Source organism: Bubalus bubalis, chromosome 5 (assembly GCF_019923935.1).
Source record: "Bubalus bubalis isolate 160015118507 breed Murrah chromosome 5, NDDB_SH_1, whole genome shotgun sequence".
Classification (NCBI taxonomy): Eukaryota; Metazoa; Chordata; class Mammalia; order Artiodactyla; family Bovidae; genus Bubalus; species Bubalus bubalis.
Genome location: NC_059161.1, coordinates 50,385,148 through 50,406,020, shown reverse-complemented (window position 1 = coordinate 50,406,020; position 20,873 = coordinate 50,385,148). Strand labels below are relative to the sequence as shown.

Sequence of the window (20,873 nt, the reverse complement as noted above, 5' to 3'; positions counted from 1 at the left end):
TACTATAAGAAAACAAATTTCTAAAACTCGTAACTTTTGATATAAGACACAGTGATATAAAACATAACTATAAATGCTTTAGAAATATATATATACAAATTAAAGTATACCATGTTAGCCAACAAAAAAGGAAGAGAATAAATTACTACAGATAAGCTGTCAAGATACAGAGCTTATCTTGATAATACCTAGATTTACAGAAAAAAATTTCTGGTAAAGTTTGTAAAAAAATTGTTGGTTTTTATACAGAAAAGAATGCCTTAATGCACTAAAACCAATTCGCTTTCACAGCTTATTTGCAGTCTTGTCATATTCTCTTAGATACATAAAACCACCTACTGAAAACATGAAACAATTTTATGTTTTTATAAGAATTTAGATTTTATAATTTCTACTACTAGATATCTAAAAATAGGATTATACAATGTTAAAAAAAAAAAACCTTGCTTTGCTGTTTGTCTAGGAGCAGTATGCGTAAAAAAGCTCCTTCACAGCAACTCAGATGTAATACTTGTAAAATATTATATGAGGCAGGCATTTTTAATGTCTACTTCTAATTTAAAAACATACCCAGCTCTTTGGCTGTAGCTCCTCTTTCCTTTGGATCTTCAGACACTATTAACTGCTTAAAGCATTTCCTTCCCAGGGACTTCTGGACAGCTGCTATCTAAAAAGTTTTTCAAAAAGAAAAAAAAAAAAAAAAAAAAACTTTGGGGGAAACTGTTGCATTAAGTTAGAAAGCTGAAAACAATTTGAGGAAGGTTTCATTCTTTTCTAAACCAGTCCATACAACAAAACATGACACTCTACGTTTTTCCTATAAACATTTTCAAAGAAAATCTCTTACCTTATCTTTGGATAAAAGAGGACTGTAGGAAAAAAGAGAGAGAGGGGAAAAAAGAATTAAAAAAAATATTATAGCAGCAAAATGCTTCCAAACAAATGTCACTGAAACGGCTGTAAAAAAAAAAAAAGAAAGAAAAAATACAGCTTCTCTGGATTCTAATATTAGCACAGAACATTTCCACTGCTGAAACATTACCACTGGTTCACACAGTTCAAAGTGCAACTATATCATGTGTTAATCTTCTTAGATGGCCAATAACTAATGAAAAACCTCCAAAGAAGCTATAAATACTGAGAGTCAGCAGGGGAAAAAAATGTCAACCTTTGCTATTCATGTATTTCAAGAGTATTTTACACATATCAAAATTTCAGTTTATGTCATTATCGTCTAAAGTTGATTATGGTAGAAGATAATTTTATTCACATTTTCCACAGAAAAGGATAAAAAAAGACGTAATCTGTAAATATATTTTAGGAAACACTCAAGATAAAAGAATGCATACATTCACCAAAAAGTATACACAGTAATGTTCACAGCCATTTTATTCATAATATTAAAAAACTGGAAACAATCCAAATGTCTATTAACAATATAATGGATAAATAAATTGCTGCACAGTCACATAATGAATCCACACAGGAGTAAAGCAGAGCAAATTACCACTGCAGGTAACAACATGTAACAGACGTAATCATGCACAAAAAAGCTAGATACAAAAATCTAGTCTGTGTGGTAACATTTATGTAAAACTGCAGGACAGGCAAATACAGTGTTACAGAACTCAGAGAGCAGTTACTATCTGAGGGGGTGGGTGCTGGCTTTGTACACAAATTAGGGCGCTAATTCTGAGGGGCTGGACTGTTTTGATTCTTGGTCAGAGTATTAGTTACATATATGTATCTGTACATGTAAAAATTCAGCTGTGTACTGTAATATTCAAACATTTTGTATTAATTTTAGGTGTATAATTTTGGGGAATTATCAAATATAAGCATAAAATTTTAGGTTTGGTTTATAATACTATCTACTGTTCACTAGTCAGAAATTCTCTAGAGATGTGAAGCAATGTGACTGAAGACTAGTTTTTAAATTATGTGTCGGCACTAATAAGGACCTATTGTATAGCATAGGGAACTCTACTCAATTCTCTGTAATGACCTATATGGGAAAAGAATCTAAAAAAGAGTGGGTATATGTATAAAAGTATAACTGATTCACTTTGCTGTATACCTGAAACTAACACCACATTATGAATCAACTATACTGCGATAAAAATTAAAAAAACATTATGTGTTGGCAAGTTGCCTTATATTTAAAAAGAGGAAAAAAAAGAAAAAGAGTCACGTCTATATTAGATTCAATAACTCTTTATTTTTAAATAATTAAAACATTTGTAACAGATTAAACAATTATTAGTTCCCTGGGAAGAGCAGAAAAGTATCTATATTGAATATTTTGAAAGTAAGAAAACAATCTCCCTTATCTATTTTTAATATTCCAGTATTTAAAAGTTTTACAAAGCCAAAAGTTAACCTATTTAACATATTAAAATTAGGTCATAATGCAGAATCCATAAAAAGACTGTTTCAAAAGTTCAAACTAACACAAGAAAATTGTACATCCCAGAAATCTGCACTAGTTTAATAATTATCATATCCCCTCACCTTTATAATTCTGAGTCTTCAAATAATAAATTAAAATATATATACTTAAGTTCTTTATTATTACTATGTTCAGTTTTAAAAATCCAACTCTTTGATACAAATCAAATAATTTAAAATTATCTGGTATTCTGATTAAATGCATTTGCATTCCAGTATTAGGCTACTCTTAAAAGTGTGTTTTTACTACAACATATAAACAGTGACAGACATAGAAACACTGGAAAACAATTGTAATAAAAATCCTAACACAAATTTTTCCATCGGAATCACCTAACCTCTTAAGCAAAAATTAATCGAAATTAGAAGTTACATTAAAAAATTTCTAATTAGAAGGTGCTTTGAATTTTGTAAAACAGACCTTTTGCTAAGTTTTGTGTAAGAAACAGATAAAATCTGAGAAAGGAACCTAATCATTTTATTAATTTTAATTTCTCCAGTTAGTATTAACAAAACAAAGAAGTGAATTCTGCATTTTAAATACTCAGTATTACAATGCTTCTCCAATATTCTATTCCAATTCATTGTAAACAGTCAAGTACTTACTCTTGATGTGTTGCACAAAATTTAGCAAGCCGTTCAAAATCTTCACCATTAAATCCTTTTTCTGAATTCCTCAAAGGTGTAACTGTATGTTGTTGTACAGTTTTCCATTTTGTTTCTAAATTTAAAATATTTGTTAGTCACTAGCTATTACAAAACATGTTTAGAAGGGAAAATACTTAACTGGCACTACTGATAAAGATTATCATGCAAAATTATCTTTTCAGCCCAAAGTTAACACAGAATTAGCTAAGTGATTGCTTTTAGATCTAAGTATATATCCCAGAGACTAAATCAGCCAAGGACATCAGAAGAAATGAAAAAGTTGCAAGTGTTCTTTTCTTGGCACTGGTATGAAAAACAAAGACAAAAACTTTCTTAAAATGAGGTAAACTTGCCGTAAAAATGCTACTTTCTTTGCAACACTAACTTGACTAGAAACATCTACTTCCTGACCTAGAAAACCAGGTCAAATATGTTAACTTTCTAGATAGCAACTTGTTAGATTATTGATAATTCTGCATTCTACCTTAGTTTGTACTCACCCCACTGTTCTTGAATGGCAGAAAGATTTGCGAGCAATTGCTCGTGATACAGTCGTTCGAGCTGAATGAATTTCATTGCTTTCTCATCTGAACAGAAAATTTAAGGAAAATAGGAATCCAGGCTACAGAATAATGTCTTAGATCAACTGAGAATTTTGAAGTTTATAAAAAACTGAGAGGGCTCTAAATAATTTTAAATTTAAACAAAAAAGTAAGGGTTTTTGGTTTTGAAGTAGGTAAATTTTAATGTTGCATATCATGCATTAAGCTACCTGGTTTCTATTCTATCAGTAAACAGAAGACGCAAAAAGAAGGTTTTAATGTTCAAGAAATGCCTGCTTGCTAATAATACCTCTAGCAGAGTCAATTAAATATAATTTAATTGGAAATAGGGCCCATATGGAATCCATAATCTAAGTGTTCCCCCTCCTTTTTCTCTCCTTAAATTACCTTCTGTCAAGCCACTATGTTACCCTCTAGTCAAATGTTTGTTTCTGATTTCAACTCCCTGTGATCCTTATTTCTCACTGAATGCTTTTTTTTTTTTTGTAAATTAACTTGCCATAGTGATTTTTATAATTATGTGATTTTACTTTTTTTGGTAGATTTTCTTAGGAATTTCTGCCTTCTCCATCTGTATCACACATTTAGCATTATATGAGGTCAAGACAAGCTGTCCAACTGTCTACCTTCCTTTGGGCCATGTTCTAAATGTTGACCCAGAAAGAAGGAAGAGAAAAAACTCATTGTTTAGCTTTTTAGTCCTCCCATGGTCACTCAGAGGTTCAGTTCTCTCTCTCATTTGTGTCTTAAATATATGCCAGGGATCATAAAATAGACCAGGGAGAAGCAGAGACAATTCTATTTTCCTCTGCTCATAACTTAAAAATATACCAATGTTTCTCACACTTTACTGAACATAAATGTTATTTGAAAATCTTGGTAAAATACAGATTCATGAGTCTGATCCCCAGAAGCTCTGATTCTAAAGCCCACGAGTCTGCATTTCTAGGAGCTCCCAGGGAAGTTGATGTACTCTGCACTTTACTACATCATACTCATCCTTTGGGTAGTCCTAAACTTCATTTCCTTAAGAATTTGATTTCCTTCAGACTTAGTGATTAACAGCCACTGCCCTAAGTTTCTACCACACTTTACTAGTTTACTTGATAGGGGTTCAGGATGACAACTGCTTGTCCCCCAATCTGTAGTGAAAATCAGTAAGGTTAGGAGAAAAAAGAAATCACACAAATGGGGAAATAAAGATACTTAGGATGAGTTCTCTCTAAAGTGTATATATTGGACCTTCTCTGAAAAAATAAAAACAATTTTAAGAGAGGGAAATTAAAAAATGGAAGGAATAAATCTTTCTTTTACTAAAGTTATGGGCTTTCCAGGTGGTGCTAGTGGTAAAGAACCTGCTTGCCAGTACAGGTAGACGTAAGAGATGTGGGTTCAACCCCTGGGTCTGAAAAATCCCCTGGAGAAGGGCATGGCAACTAACTCCAGTATTCTTGCCTGGAGAATCCCATGGACAGAGGAGCCTGGCAGGCTACAGTCCATTGGGTTGTATAGAGTCAGACATGACTGAAGAGACAGCACAAACAACAGTTAACATGCAGTCTTCCTTGACAATGGTTATTCTGTTTATCACTAATGAAGAACTCTTCATCAGCAATAGCTATAGCAAATTTTGCAAATTAGATATAGCAAATCTTCCCTTTGCTATATATATAGCTATAATAAGAGTCATGAGATTTGCTATGTATAATATGGCTGACAAACTCTACCATATGAATATTACTTGCTTTGTACTTCTGTTTAATTCAAAAGAAAACAAATCCAATGGGTTTTTATTTTTTTGCAACATGCATTCTCCCCTTCCTCCACACACAAATATTTAGATTTTGGTAAAATTGGAGCTTGTCCACAGGAGGTCAAACTTGGGTGGTTCTAGAGAATTTTCTGGAGTAACAAATTTCCTACATCTTGTTTTCTGAGATGGTTACATGGGTGCATGAAACAAAATCCAGTGACAACAGCAGATCATACATTCATTGTAGGTAAATCTCAATTTTAAAAGTGGGCAATTCACTAAGCGTTCTAGGCATTTCTTCTTGTAATTAAAAAAAGGATACAGTCCTCCTCCTGGAAATAAGACTCTGCTATCTGTTAAAAACAAATAAAAAACAGAGAAAGTTAAATTAACAGTTGAATAAAAAGACAAATTTGGAAGAAACCAAAACCTTGAAACTCTCAAAATCTTTGATATCAAACTAAGAATACTCTTAACTATATTCGCCAGTTCAGAAAAAAATATGACTCTAGGCACAAGACACATTTTTGAAGTCACTTGTCTCAAGAAAAGCAAACACAGACATTCTTTGGTCTGCACACAATCTCATTCTTTCTATTCTATTTCAAGTCAAAGCAAACATCACTGATTCACGAGAGTTTAGAATAAGAACTCTAAAGAATGAGAGAGATGCTATCGAGGCTTATAAAGTAGAACATGAATGAAAGGATGGCTGTATCATAAACTAAAAAACTGAACTATGTCAGGTCACAAGGGATCTTAAAACGCATTCCTCTCATTAGTATTTCACAAACTACCTCAGGGGGACACTGACTTTTCATTCTCTTTGGATATTTCAGAAAAGGACAGACCAAGTGCTACTAGTTGAGCAATGATGTTTGGAATAGATACCAAGTTCTGCACAGGATAAAGGGCACTGGATGGGAGGGCAAGGTCCAGGGACTCAGCCTCTGCACCCAGTTGAGGGATATCCCTAGGCAGATCCATTCTAGGGCAACTTTAAATTTAAAAATTCTTTGAGTCTAAAAACTTTGGAATCCTTTATTCAGATATAGCATTTATCAATAGAACAGTAAAACCAAAAGTATACATGGAGAAATATTTGCATGAATTGACTATCATCATACTTAAAATACTTCATTAAGTAGTTTACACTTTCAGTTTGCCCTGATTTTTCCTGTCTCTAATGAAAAAGGTATTCTGTTTATGGATCATGATCTCTACTTTCCAGGAAGCTATCAGTACAAAGAGCAATAAAGTACCAGTCAAACCTATAAATTAGAAATAAAAAAGGAATGTTTTTTTCTCTAAATCCCACAGTGGAAAAAGTATAGTTTTAAAGGAAATAGTTGCCTAGCTTAAAATTTATTCTATATATCTAATATTCTTCCAGGAGCAAAACAACAATATAGATGGACCCAATCACCTCTCTGTAAATTGTCATTTAATCAATTAGCTTTCAGACTTCTGGGACAGTTCCAGTCCCATAAGTGCAACCATAAAGACAGGATCATGAAACCCAAGGTCTCAAAAGTAAAAAGGCACTTACAGGTGAAAGGGCAGCTTGAAAAATAAATACACAGGGTGCCTTCTCCTATAAAAACCTACTCCTGGCAAGTCGAGCAGGGTAAAAGAAGGTGTGATTTTCTTTGATGCCCCAAATGTCTAAATCCGGGAGGTAGCTTGGTAGAGCAGAAAAACATGAACGTTTGAAGGTGAATAACCTGACTGTGTTCTAGACCGACTTTGCCACTGCCAGCTGTGTGACTCTGGACCTCGGCTTCCTTATTTGTAAAACAGGGTCAGTAATATCTACAACTCTAGGAGACAGAACGTGTGTCTAGTACAGCGCCCAGGACACAGCAGCAAGTGCTTAAAACGGTTTGCACTTGCTGACTCTGGACCAGAAATACTCTACCGGTGCAGAGTAGAATCGTGAAGAAGTGAGTTGAAAATCACTTTGGGAGGGTAGTAATTTTAAGGTTTTCCTGGTTTCAGGCGTCTTTTATCTACCGGGAACAAAAAGGAGTTAGGAAGGCGTATGTGTTTGTCCGCAGTCCCACAGAGTGGCTTCAAGGATCCCAGTGAAGCCATTTCCTGCTTGAGTCTGAGATGAGTTTCATGACGTGCTCACTGAGCACAGAGTACAGCACTTGAACTTCTTCTTCTCATGTCTATATGAAAAACTCTCAAGTTTATGACTTAGGTTATACACTTACAGCTAACCTGCCATTATATTAACTAAGTCAGTGTATAAGAGATTACTTACACCCAAGAAAAGTAATTTTTCTTTTTTGGCCACACTACACGGTCTGTGGAACTTCCCTGATGAGCTATCAGACCCATGCCCCCTGCAGTGGAAGTGCAGAGTCTTAACCACTGGACCATCAGGGAAGTCCCCAAGAAAAGTAATTTTTAAATGGAATCTTCGAGAGATCCAAGAACTTTAGTGTGGACTCTGGAACCAGACATGGACTTGAATCTTGTCTCTATGACTTATTGGCTGTGTGACGTCAGACAAGTTAAAAAAAAATCTTCTTTGGTTGTAATAATGTGTCATTCTGAAAGTATTACTGTGAGGATTAAATGGCCTAAAAAACCTAGAATAGTGCTACTAAAACAGTATTTCCTATTTTAGTATTCTTATCATTGAGCCTGTTATTACTACTGTTATGTCAATACTGACGGAGATTTACAATGGATGCTTGGAAAACAAGAATCAATAAAACATATTAAGTGCCAAAAGAAAAAAAGAGTTCCAAGAGCTAAAAACGTAAGTGAATATCTGCAGTGATCATAGTCATTAATATCAAATGTCCTTTAGCATATATTCATCCATATAATATGTTAGAAATAGTAACTATCCTGTAATTAACTCTCCATTAATACTTCCTTATTTCTGTCAGTGGTACTACCATTCCTCCTAACTGGGTATTCCTAGAATTATTCTTCTCTGATTTCTTTATCATCCCTTTTTTCATTATCTACACCGAGTCCCTAGGTCAAGATTTCAAATTCACCTCTCTGTGTTTCCACTGTTACCACCTTAACCTAGAAACTATTCTCACTTTATGTCTGAATTATAAACTTCTTCTTTTACCTCTTACCTTTATCAAAAATATATATATTTACATGGTTTAAAGAGTTAAACGGTTCTATAAGGTGTGTTTAAGAAAGGCCCTGCTGTTCGTGTCCGATTCTCCTTTCTTCAGGAGCAAGCACTTAGATATCTCTTTTTTAAAAAATGCTGTATCTCTTAATATTATGGCTTATATTTTCTATTTCTTGATTTTTTTTTTCAGTTTTAGAAAATGGGGGATTGAGTCTTTTGCTCCTTCCCCTACAAACATATACCACACATACTTTCTCTCACATATTGACCTATCCCACGCTGTTATATTGTAGTAAAAGGTAGGCAAACATTTAATGTTTACCTTATTATGAGTAAGTCATGTAATAAACTCTCATTATTTTTCCTTTCATGAAAGCTTTCTGTTTTCTCTGGAGTTTCTTTTTTCCTTTTTTTTTGGTATAGTTTTCCACGCACTTATCGCTTATACAACGCTAGTCTATCAAGAGTTGAAAACTTCCCTCAATGTATTCAGACACACCAAATATTCAGAAATCGGAAAATGATATAAAAGTTTCTCCCCAGACCCTTCTGATCTGCTCAAATAAAAGTGGGTACACTCTCCTTCTTGGTACAAAGCTGTCATCTAAGACTCTCTCTTCTCCTAGAGACCCCCTTCACCCATCTCCGGGGTAGCACCCCATTTTCTTTTATCTTAATCTTCCTGTTCCTTGGTTTACTCTCTTGTTTTGGTGGAGTACATCATATACTGACTTCCTGAGAAAGGATGAAAAGGAAATACCACAGGCCCTGACGTAGGAACATTCCTGGTATAGCTGAGGAAGTGCTAGGAGCCCAGTGTACCTGGAAAGAAGTGAATGAGAAGGAGTTTTAGGAATTAAGGTCTAAGAGGTAAGGGCCAGATCATGGAGTCTCTTGCCACGGTAAGAATTTTGGCTTTTACTCTCAATGTGAAAAGAAGTCAATGGATGGCTTTGAACAGAGAAGTCTCGTGATCCCAACTAACATTTTATCTGGATCACAATGACTGCTGTGTCGAGGAAAGGGAAAAAAACCTAAATGGAAATAAAGGTAAAGCAGGCAGGGTTCTACAATTAGTTTACTGCAAGAATCTGAATGAAATCTGATAGTGTCTTGTACTATCAAGATGGCGGCAATGAAGGAGGAAAGAAGACATCAGAATCTGCATATATTTTTAAAATAGATTGGCAGGATCTGCTGATTAGATACGGACGTGGGGAAAAGTGAAGGATGACTTCAAAGTATTTGGTCTCAGCAACTAGAGGGATGGATATGCCATCTAACAAAAGGGAGGAAAAAAAAGTCAAAGTCTGATTTTGGGCATCTTAAGTTTGAAAGGCCCATGAGATGCCTCAGGAAGCTGGACGTTTAGTCTATACTGCAGGACTGAATCCTCAAAAACTCCAATGTTTAACAATCAGTAAAATTTGGAGGACTCAACAAATGACCCAGAGAAGGCATATCCAGTGAGGTAAGATATAAAAGTGGAAAGGGGGGGGTTCTAAAAAGCAAAAGAAAATGCTGCAAAATAGAGCATGCGATCAACTTGTCAAGGCTTCTAATACTTCCGGTAGGAAGAAAACTGAGGACTAACAACTAGATTCACATGAGCGTGCAACACGGAGATCAATCCTGGCATTTACAGTGCAATTCTGGCGGGGTAGTGGCACAAAGGCCACTCTGGAGTGAGTTCAAGAGTCATCTGAATATGTTATGTTACCTAGGTAGAATTCTTGCCCAGTGTATTTTCAGTTCAGTTCAGTTCAGTCGCTCAGTCGTGTCCGACTCTTTGCGACCCCATGAATTGCAGCACTCCAGGCCTCCCTGTCCATGACCAACTCCTGGAGTTTACTCAAACTCATGTCCATCGAGTCGGTGATGCCACCCAGCCATCTCATCCTGTGTCGTCCCCTTTTCCTCCTGCCCCCAATCCCTCCCAGCATCAGAGTCTTTTCCAATGAGTCAGTTCTTTGCATCAGGTGGCCAAAGCGCTGGAGTTTCAGCTTTAACATCAGTCCTTCCAATGAACACCCAGGACTGATCTCCTTTAGGATGGACTGGTTGGATCTCCTTGTAGTCCAAGGGACTCTCAAGAGTCTTCTCCAACACCACAGTTCAAAGCATCAATTCATTGGCACTCAACTTTCTTCACAGTCCAACTCTCACATCCACACATGACTACTGGAAAAACCATAGCCTTGACTAGACGGGCCTTTAGTATGATGTCTCTGCTTTTTATTATGCTATCTAGGTTGGTCATAACTTTCCTTCCAAGGAGTAACCGTCTTTTAATTTCATGGCTGCAATCACATCTGCAGTGATTTTGGAGCCCCCAGAAATAAAGTCTGACACTGTTTCCACTGTTTGCCCATCTATTTGCCATGAAGTGATGGGACCAGATGCCATGATCTTAGTTTTCTGAATGTTGAGCTTTAGGCCAACTTTTTCACTCTCCTCTTTCACTTTATGAAGAAATAATCAGACAGATCTTAATTATGGGACATTTTTACAAGGACTCTTAACTCTTCAGATGTGTCAATGTTATAAAAGCAAAAATAAACCAACAAATAAAACAGAAGGCAGGGAATTGTTCTGGATTACTAAGGATTAAAGAATGTTCACAACCAAATGCAATGTGTGCTCCTTCACTGGATCCTGGATCAGAAGGAAACTAGTTATAATGAATATTTGTGGAACAACATGAAGAAACAAATATAGGCTCTATATTAAATAATATTAAACCAACATCTCATTTCTTGGGGTTGATAACGGCATTGTAAGTTATTTAGGAGAGTGTCATTGTTCTTGGGAAATTTATGTGCAAGTATTTAAGGGTGAAGTGATGTAATGCCTGAAAATTACTTTAAGATGTTTCATGGAAAATAAATATGTGGGGTAGGGTTGAGTGGGAGGAGGGGAAATGAAAATCTGGCATAATGTTAACAGCTGTCAAATTCAAGTGAAAGACACAGTGTGAACTTCTGGGAATTACCAAATAATGGGGAAAAACAAGTCACTCCACTTCTCTCTAACTTGTGTTTCCCTTGAGAGTAACTGACAGGATATTTTGTATTCTTGGACTATGGAAGGCAGTCATCAGCTGACTGCTGTTGCCCTGGTGTCTCAGCTTACTGCAGTCTCAGCCATCTCTTTCCAACAAGCAATGTTTGAGTTAGTGACAGAGAAATATAGTTATACCGCTTAATGTTTAATTACTTTTATGTTAAGCATACCAAGTGTTATTGATATGTTAAGTACTTGTACATGCAGTATTTCACTGAGTCCTCTACAACATTACAGAAGATGAAACTAAAAGCTGCTTAGTTTGTTAGTATGGGTTAGGGTTAGATTTTAAAGTAGAGCCAGAGCCCATACTTTAAAGTCACCACTATACTCTCTAATCTTCTTTGCCAGGAGAGCACAGACTGCTGAGGTATTTCAGAAGCATAACCTACAGGGCTCAGCAAACTGACATGTTCCTAGGGGATGAAGGTGGAGTTCTACTTTGAGACATTAAAAAAAATTAAATAATCTGCATCTGATCAAGACTGGTATCATCTTCCTGCCTAAAAATGTGATTTTCTACTAGATCTGCTTCAGCTATAGGATCACCTGCTAGTAGAAAAGAGCATTCTCCCTTCATTTAATGTAACAATAGCCCAGTGACATAAACTGCTTGAAAAGATTTGGCTACACTTAGCTGTTTCTATTTACTCCAAATGTCCATTTCCCCCAACTTTTTATTGAAATTCTACAGAAGACTTCAAAGAATAGTAAAATCAACAGTCACATACCTTTTATTTAGATTTGTCAATTATTGACATTTTGCTAAATCTTCTCTTTTTCTTTCCCTTTCTTACACATTTTTTCCCACTGAAATATCTTAAGTTGCAGGGATTATATAACTTTACTCCTAATTACTACTTGCACGTGTGTTTCCCAAGAATAAAGACACTCTCCTACATGACCTTCAATTCCATTATCAATCTCAAGAAAATTGACAATGATGCAATAGTATTATTATTATACAGTCAGTATTCAAATTTCTGTCAAGTTGTCCCTAAAACACATGCTTTGAGAGATGTGGGTTTGATCCCTGGGTCGGAAAGAGACCCTAGAGTAGGAAATGGCAACCCACTCCAGTATTCTTGTCTGGAAAATTCCATGGATGGAGGAGCCCGGTGGGCTACAGTCCATGGGGCTGCAAAGAGTCAGACACGACTGAGCAACTGAGCACAAAACAAAGCCCTACAATTGTAAGGAACTTGCTTTGTGAGGGAGTCTTTTATCTCCCATTTGTAAAGATGATGATAATGTCTCTCTAGATTGTTTGGAGAATGAAATAACCGTTAGTGTAAATATCCTTTACAAACTCAATCCATTGTACAAATTCAAAGAAGGCTGAAAGATTAGAAAGTTGCCTTGGTATTGGTGGTTCTCAACTCTGGTAAACATGTACTATATATGTTACCAACACACCAGAGGTCAAAAAGTAGTACACATTTTTTCAAAGGCATTCTTCAAGCCCACCAAGGAGGTAATATAAATTTGTAAGAATATATGTTTTCCTGCATTGGGACAAAAGCTATTTTACTTTTAAAAAATTATTCCCTGCTTATTGCAAATGTTTAATGAACAGGAAGAGTGAGTGAAATAAAATTGAAGCTTCTTCCGTTCCCATATATGAATTATTTTCATTTTAAAAAAAGAAAATAAAACACAGCTTATAAATACCTTAATCTTTTCAGAATTATCTCATGTGAAAAACCTTCCGTATTACTGTCCTTAAGGTCTCCCAGTCTCCAGGCTCTCCATCTTCTAGTTTACCCTCTCAATCATCAAGAATTATATTTCTAGAATTCTAATTTTGGCACCTTCATAATTAAAAGCTCTCAGCCTCTAAAAGCAAGACCTTAATGTTACAAGTTATCCAATCTTAATTCTCATCTCTCTTCCATCTTAATCTTCAAAATGATATCCCAGTCATGTCTTTGCAAAGGCTGATCTCTTTCTGTACCAGTTCACTTTCTTTATCTATTGTGAATCTATAAATCCTGCAAAACCCAGCTCAAGAATCACCTTCTTTCCACCTAATGCCCAAAGGACAAAGTTAATCATGCATTTTGTGCTTTTGCTGAACCTGAAGCACATACCTACTCCAATACTTTATACAGACTTCTACCATTAGCTACATAATTGTTTTTCCTACTCCACAGTGTCTATCTTAAGGACATGTTCTTATGCAATCTGTTTCCCTAGTGTCCAGCTTAGTTTTGGGTACCTTGTTGGTACTTACTAAGCACTTTCTACATTGACTCATTTGTAGACAATGACTCTCATTTGTACACACTAAGTAAAAGAAGGGGTTTCCCTGGCAGCTCAGGAGTAATCAATCTGCCTGTAATGCATGAGACGCAGGAAATGCGGGTTTGATCCCTAGGTTAGCAAGATTCCCCAGGAGTAGGAAATGTCAACCCATGCCAGTATTCTTGCCTGAGAAATCCCATTGAACAGAGGAGCCTGGGTGGCTACAGTCCATGGGGTTTCAGGAGTCAGACATAACTTAGTGACTAAACCACCACCACCACCACCAAGTAAAAGAAGCTAGTGATTGTATGAGCCATAGATTGATGATCCAAGCCAACATGTGGCCACCAGTCAGTGATATGCCAGATTTCCTACTGATCCAAGGTCACCTTCTCCTGGACTCACCAATGACAGGTGGAGCAGAATCAATTACAGAGAATTGGATTTTAGATTATTACAAATATTGGCCCCAGAATTTCAGTGAGGCTGCAATTCAAAGTTCAGCAAGATACCTGGTGAAGGCAAAGGGGAAGTGCTCTTGAATCCAACTGCTCAACTTCACCTCGTATAAGTGAGAACAGAGATTGCAGAACCAACTTTGAGGCTTCCAGTTGATCGTTAGCATTTACTTCTGCAGATTCTTCATCACTAACGGCATGTGTGGCTACATGTAGTATATTTTCTTGCATTAAAGGTGTGGTATCTTCTGAAGAAAGTCCTTTGAGAGTAAATAAAATGCCCATGTTAGAATAAATTTCCATTATGGTAGAACACTTTATAATAATTATGCCTTTTAACCATAAAATTTTCAAATAAAACTGATTACAGGAAAAAAAAAAAACCCCACAGAAGCCACAAGTTATTTTCCTCATTAAGTTAAGATTCTGCTTGACATCTGATTCTTTCTATTAGCAATTAGTTAACAGAAGCAATTCTGTTAGTTCTATATAAACTTTCTATTTACAATACATTATAGATTAAGAATCTATATTCTTAATTAAGAATATTAAAAAAAGAGAGATCTAAAGAAAAGTATGTAGGTTAAAATCTGACCAAAAACTTGACTCTCCCAAAGGAAAAATGAATTAACTATAATTTGAAGTCATACCTTGCTCCAAATGAAATAGCACTAAATAACAAAGTAAATGTGGCTATCATATCAAAGGCTAAAGAAGTTAAGCCTTCTTCTCTAAACTCTGGTCTGATAACTTTAGAACTACCTCTGGAGCCCAGGAGAGCAGAGGGAATCAGATGTCCAGAGCTAATGGTCACAGAAACTTTCTTCCTAGTAAAAAAGAGTAAAACAAACTTGGAAAAAAAAAAAATCAGCGAATAAATCCTTGGCCCAGAGCTCCTGAAATAACACACCAAATTTTAAAACTCTAAACATAACACATTATAACTTTACCCTTCACTGAAATCTCAGCATGAGTTCTAATTTTCATACTGAAATTGAATAGACTGTGTGAATCTGTACTTACCTTCAGCTAGTCCATCTCAGGAAGGCTCTTTCTCACTAATTTAGTATATGCACACCATGATTGAAGATGCCTTTGGCCTGGAGATGGCCTGCCATTTTATTTTGTATTTGTGAAAAACAGGAATGATTTTTCTGCTTTCTAATTTTCTTTTTTTTTTTTTATTTTATTTTTAAACTTTACAATATTGTATTGGTTTTGCCAAATATCGAAATGAATCCGTCACAGGTATACATGTGTTCCGCATCCTGAACCCTCCTCCCTCCTCCCTCCCCATACCATCCCTCTGGGTCATCCCAGTGCACCAGCCCCAAGCATACAGTATCGTGTATCGAACCTGGACTGGCGACTCGTTCCATATATGATATTATATGTATTTCAATGCCGTTCTCCCAAATCATCCCACCCTCTCCCTCTCCCACAGAGTCCAAAAGACTGTTCTATACATCAGTGTCTCTAACTGCAATGGTGGTAATGCCAATGTAGGAAGAGAAGCTTTCTATAGAGAACTACAAAGAAACTAAGATAAATACTGTTTTCTTTCCTTTTCCTCCCAGCCACACTACTATACCTAAGACATTAAATCACATAAGACTGCGATAAGGCTAATCACCCAAATTCTATATTTTTCTTAATTAAATTCTTAATTTTTCATTAAATGTTTGGTAGAATTCACCAAGGGGCTTCCCAGGTGGCTCAGTGGTAAAGAACCCACCTGCCAATGAAGAAGACCCAGGTTCAATCCCTGGGTCGGGAAGATCCCCTGGAGGAGGGCATGGTAACTCACTCCGGTATTCTTATCTGGAAAATCCTGTGGACAGAGGAGTCTGGAGGACTATAGCCCATAGGGTCGCAAAGAGTCAAACACGATTGAGTGACTGAACAACGATAACAAAATTCACCTATGAATTAAATGTCTGGTAGAATTCATTTGATGAAAAATTAGTGTCAATCCTTCTCAGACTTTTCCAAAAATCAAAGAGCAGGGAACAGTCTCAATCTCATTTTTACAAAGCCAGCATTACCCTGATACTAAAGCCAAATAAAGATACTACATAAAAAGTAAACTACAAATAAATGTCTCTGATGAATACAGATGCAAAAATTCTCAACAACTTAACTCAAAAGCACATTTAAAGGATCGGACACTGTCATCAAGCAGAATTTATTCCTGGGACGCAAGGTTGATTCAACATACATTAACCAATCAATGTCATACAGCACATTAACTGAATGAAGGATAAATAACACATGGTCAACTCAATGGATGTGGGAAAAATTATTTAACAAAATTCAATATCCTTTAATGATAAAACTCTCAACATAGTAGGTACAGAAGAATGTACCTCAATATGATAAAAACCATATATGACAAACTCACAGATAACATCATACTCAACAATGAAAGGTTAACATATTTTCCTTGAAGATCTGGAAGAAGACAAGGGTGCCCTCTCTCACCACTCCTATTCAACATAGTACTGGAAGTTCTGGTCAGAGCAATCAAGCAAGAAAAAGAAATGAAAGGCATCCATCTCAGAAAGGAAGATGTGAAACTGTCTCTGTTTGCAGATGATATAATCTTATAGATGGAAAACCCTCAGGACTTCACTAAAAACCTGTTAGAACCAACAAATGATTTCAGTAAAGTTACAGGATATACAATCACCATATAAAAATCAGTTGCAATGCTATATACTAACAGCGAACTATCTGAAAAAGAAAACCATTTTATTTACAATAGTATTAAAACAACAAAGTACTTAGGAATAAATTTAACAAAGTACATGAAAGCTACTGTTGTTGTTCAGTTGCTCAGTCACATCTGACTCTTTGCGAACCCATGGACTGCAGCACGCCAGGCTTCCCTGTCCTTCCCTATCTCCCGGAACTTGCTCAAACTCATGTCCATTGAGTGCGTGATACCATCCAACCATCTCATCCTCTGTCATCCCCCTTCTCTTCCTGCCTTCAATCTTTCCCAGCATAAGGGTCTTTTCTAATGAGTCGGCTCTTTGCATCAGGTGGCCAAAGTATTGGAGCTTCAGCTTCAGCATCTGTCCTTCCAATGAATATTCAGGATTGACTTCCTTTAGTAATGACTGGTTTGATCTCCTTGCTGTCCAAGGGACTCTCAAGAGTCTTCTCTAACACCACAGGTCAAAAGCATCAATTCTTTGGTGTTCAGCCTTCTTTATGGTCCAACTCTTGCATCCATACATGACTACTGGAAAAACCATAGCTTTGCCTATACAGACCTTTGTTGGCGAAGTAGCCCTCCAGAGTCCTCTGTCTACAGGGATTCTCCAGGCAAGATTACTGGAGTGGTTTGCCATGCTGTCCTCCAGGAGATCTTCCCAACCCAGGGATAGAACCCAGATCTCCCGCATTGCAGGTGGATTCTTTACCATCTGTGCCCCCAGGAAAGCCCATGAATACTAGAGTGGGTAGCCTCTCCCTTCTCCAGGGGATCTTCCCAACCCAGAAATTGAACCGGGGTCTCCTGCACTGCAGACGGATTCTTTACCAGCTTAGTTACCTGGGAAGCCTGAAAGCTATTGAAGAAGACAAAAATAAATGTAAAGATATACTATGCTCATGGGTTGGAAGAATTAAAAAATAACTACGCTACTCATAGCAATCCTCAGATTCAATGGAATCCCTATCAAAATTGCAATGGCATTTTTGAAAGTATTAGAAAGTATTAAAATTTATATGGAACCATAAAAGATCACATATAGCCAGAGCAATCATGAGCAAAAAAAAGAAAAAAAAAAAAAAAACAAACCAACAAAGTTAATAGCATCTATGAGATTTCAAAAACTACTACAAAATTATAGTAATCAACAGTAACATAGTTGGCATAATAACAGATGCACAGAACACCGGAACACAATAGAGCATCACAATAAAGCAATAGATTTGTTTTTACACATTTATGATCTTTATAAAAAATGCAAAGAACACACACAATTAGAGAAAGGATAGTTTCTTCAACAAAGAGTGCTACGAAAATTGACTTTCCATATGTGGAAGAATGAAATTGAACTCATTTTACTACATATGCAAAAAATCAACTTGATATGGAATTGAGATTTGAATGTAAGACCTGAAACCATGCAACTATTAGAAGAAAATATAGGGGAAAAGCTTCCTGACACTGATGTGGGTAAGACTGTTTTGGACATGACACCAAAAGCACAGGCACCAAAAGCAAAAGTAGACAGATGGGATTTCATCAAACTAAAAAGCTTCTTGCACAGTAAAGGAAACAATCAACAAAGGGAAGAGACAATCTATGAAGTGGGAGAAAATATTTGCTAACCATCCATCTGAAAAGGGGTTAATATCCAAAATACATAAGGAATTCAAACCACTCAATAGCAAGAAAACAATGTGATCGAACTGTTGGTGGAAATGCATATTGGTACAGCTATTATGAAAAACAGTACAAACACTCCTCAAAAACGTAAGACTAGAACTACCCTGCTGCTGCTGCTGCTAAGTCACATCAGCAGTGTCTGACTCTGTGTGACCCCATAGACGGCAGCCCACCAGGCTCCCCCGTCCCTGGGATTCTCCAGGCAAGAACACTGGAGTGGGTTGCCATTTCCTTCTCCAATGCATGAAAGTGAAAAGTGAAAGTGAAGTCGTTCAGTCGTGTCCAACTCTTAGCACCCCCATGGACTGCAGCCTACCAGGCTCCTCCGTCCATGGGATTCTCTAGGCAAGAGTACTGGAGTGGGGTGCCACTGCATTCTCTGAGATGATCCAGCAATTCCACTTCTGGGTATGCACACAAAGGGAACAAAATCAAGAATCAAAATGATTATCTACACCCTAAGGTTCATTACAGCATCACTTACAGTAGTTCAGATATGGAAATAACCCAAGTGGCTTATTGTCAATGGATGAACACCTGAAGAAAAGGTGATGCACAGATACAATGAAGTATTATTCAACCGTGAGAAAGAAGGAAATGCTACCTTGTATGACAACTTGGATGAATTAGGAAGTCGTCATGCTGAGTGAAATAAGCTAGACAAAGACAAATACTATATAATTTCACTTATGAGTGCAATCTAAAAAATAAAATTTTAAAGTGAAACTCAAAGAAGCAAAGTAATATAATTATGGTTACCAGGGGCTGGTGGGGGCAGTTGGGGAGATATTGATCAAAAGGAACAGAGCTGGGAGGCGGTCCTAAGATGGCAGAGGAATAGGACAGGGAGATCACTTTCTCCCCCCACAAATTCATCAAAAGAACGTTTAAACGCTGAGTAAAATCCACAGAAGAACTTCTGAATGCCAGCAGAGGAAATCAGGCACCCAGAAAAGCACCCCATTGTCTTCGAAAGGAGGTAGGAAAAAAAGAAAAGACGAAAAAAGAGACAAAAGAGATAGGGACGGAGCTCTGTCCCAGGAAGGGAGTCTTAAAAAGAGACAAGTTTCCAAACACCAGGAAACACTCTCACTGCCTAGTCTGTGCTGAGCCTTGGAAGCACAGAGGGCAACATAATAGGGAGGAAAAATAAGTAAATAATTAAAACCCACAGCTTAGGAGCCCAACGGTAACTCCCCCAGTGGAGGAGCAGCGCAGATGCCTGCACCCGCCACTAGCAAGCGCGGGCTGGGCAGGGAGGCGCGGACTGCATTGTTTAGGGTAAGGATCGGCCAGAATGCCCTCGTGGGTAATCACAGCGAACTAATTTGGGCTAGCAAACCAGACTGTGGGATAGCTACCACGGGAAAAGCCCTAAGACACCGCCAGGCCCGCGCACAGAACAAAGGGCGGAACAGAACTAGCTGGCTGCAGACCATCCCCCTCTGGTGACAGGCAGCCAGAGCCAGAAGGGGGCAATTGCAGCCCCAGAGAGACATTATCTACCAAACTGTAAGCAGGCTTCTTTGCTAACTAAGACTTCTTGGGGTTCTGGACAGTCATCCGCCTGAGAAGGCGCACCGGTTGTACACCCAGAAAACTGAGCGTCAGGGACAGGAGAGGTGACCGCGCAGTGACCGTGCTCGCCAAATACCTCATCACCTGAGCTGCTCCGAGCTGGGAAGGGCACAAAACGCAGGCCCAATGGAGTCTGTGCCTCTGAGGACTACCCGAGTGCCTGAACCTGAGTGGCTTAGACCTGGGAGGTGCATGCAGCCCAGGCCCGGCCTTGGGCTGCATGGGCAGGGAGGGTGCACACACCGTGAGTGGGGGCAGGCCCAGTGTGGCTGAGAAACTAGGAGCACAGGCCAGTGTTATTTGTTTGCAGCGTCCCTCCCTCCCCACAGCGCAACTGAACAAGAGAGCCTAAAAAAGTGTCCACCACCGCCCCCTTGTGTCAGGGCGGAAATCAGACACTGAAGAGACCAGCAAAAACAAGCTAAAACCGAGGGAACCGCCTTTAAAGTGACAGGTGCAATAGATTAAAACCCTGTAGTTAGTACCGACTACATAGGAAGGGGCCTATAGATCTTGAGAAATATAAGCTGGACCAAGAAACTATCCGAAAATGAACTGACCCCACACTGCCCACAACAACACCAGAGAAAGTCCTAGATATATT

At 37.6% G+C, this 20,873-nt stretch overlaps 1 protein-coding gene across 2 annotated transcripts in view; it reads right to left on the bottom strand.

Annotated features, from left to right (window-relative positions):
- CNST (consortin, connexin sorting protein) overlaps positions 1–20,873 on the bottom strand; it is a 97,802-nt gene that overhangs the window by 25,068 nt on the left and 51,861 nt on the right. For both annotated transcript variants that reach the window (XM_006062416.3, XM_044943081.1), the window contains 6 exons: positions 14,344–14,549; positions 5,735–5,765; positions 3,597–3,683; positions 3,055–3,169; positions 848–869; positions 571–667 (listed from right to left, as the gene is read on the bottom strand). In XM_006062416.3, the coding sequence (XP_006062478.3) occupies positions 571–667; positions 848–869; positions 3,055–3,169; positions 3,597–3,683; positions 5,735–5,765; positions 14,344–14,549 (558 nt within the window). The remainder of the gene's footprint in view (positions 1–570; positions 668–847; positions 870–3,054; positions 3,170–3,596; positions 3,684–5,734; positions 5,766–14,343; positions 14,550–20,873) is intronic.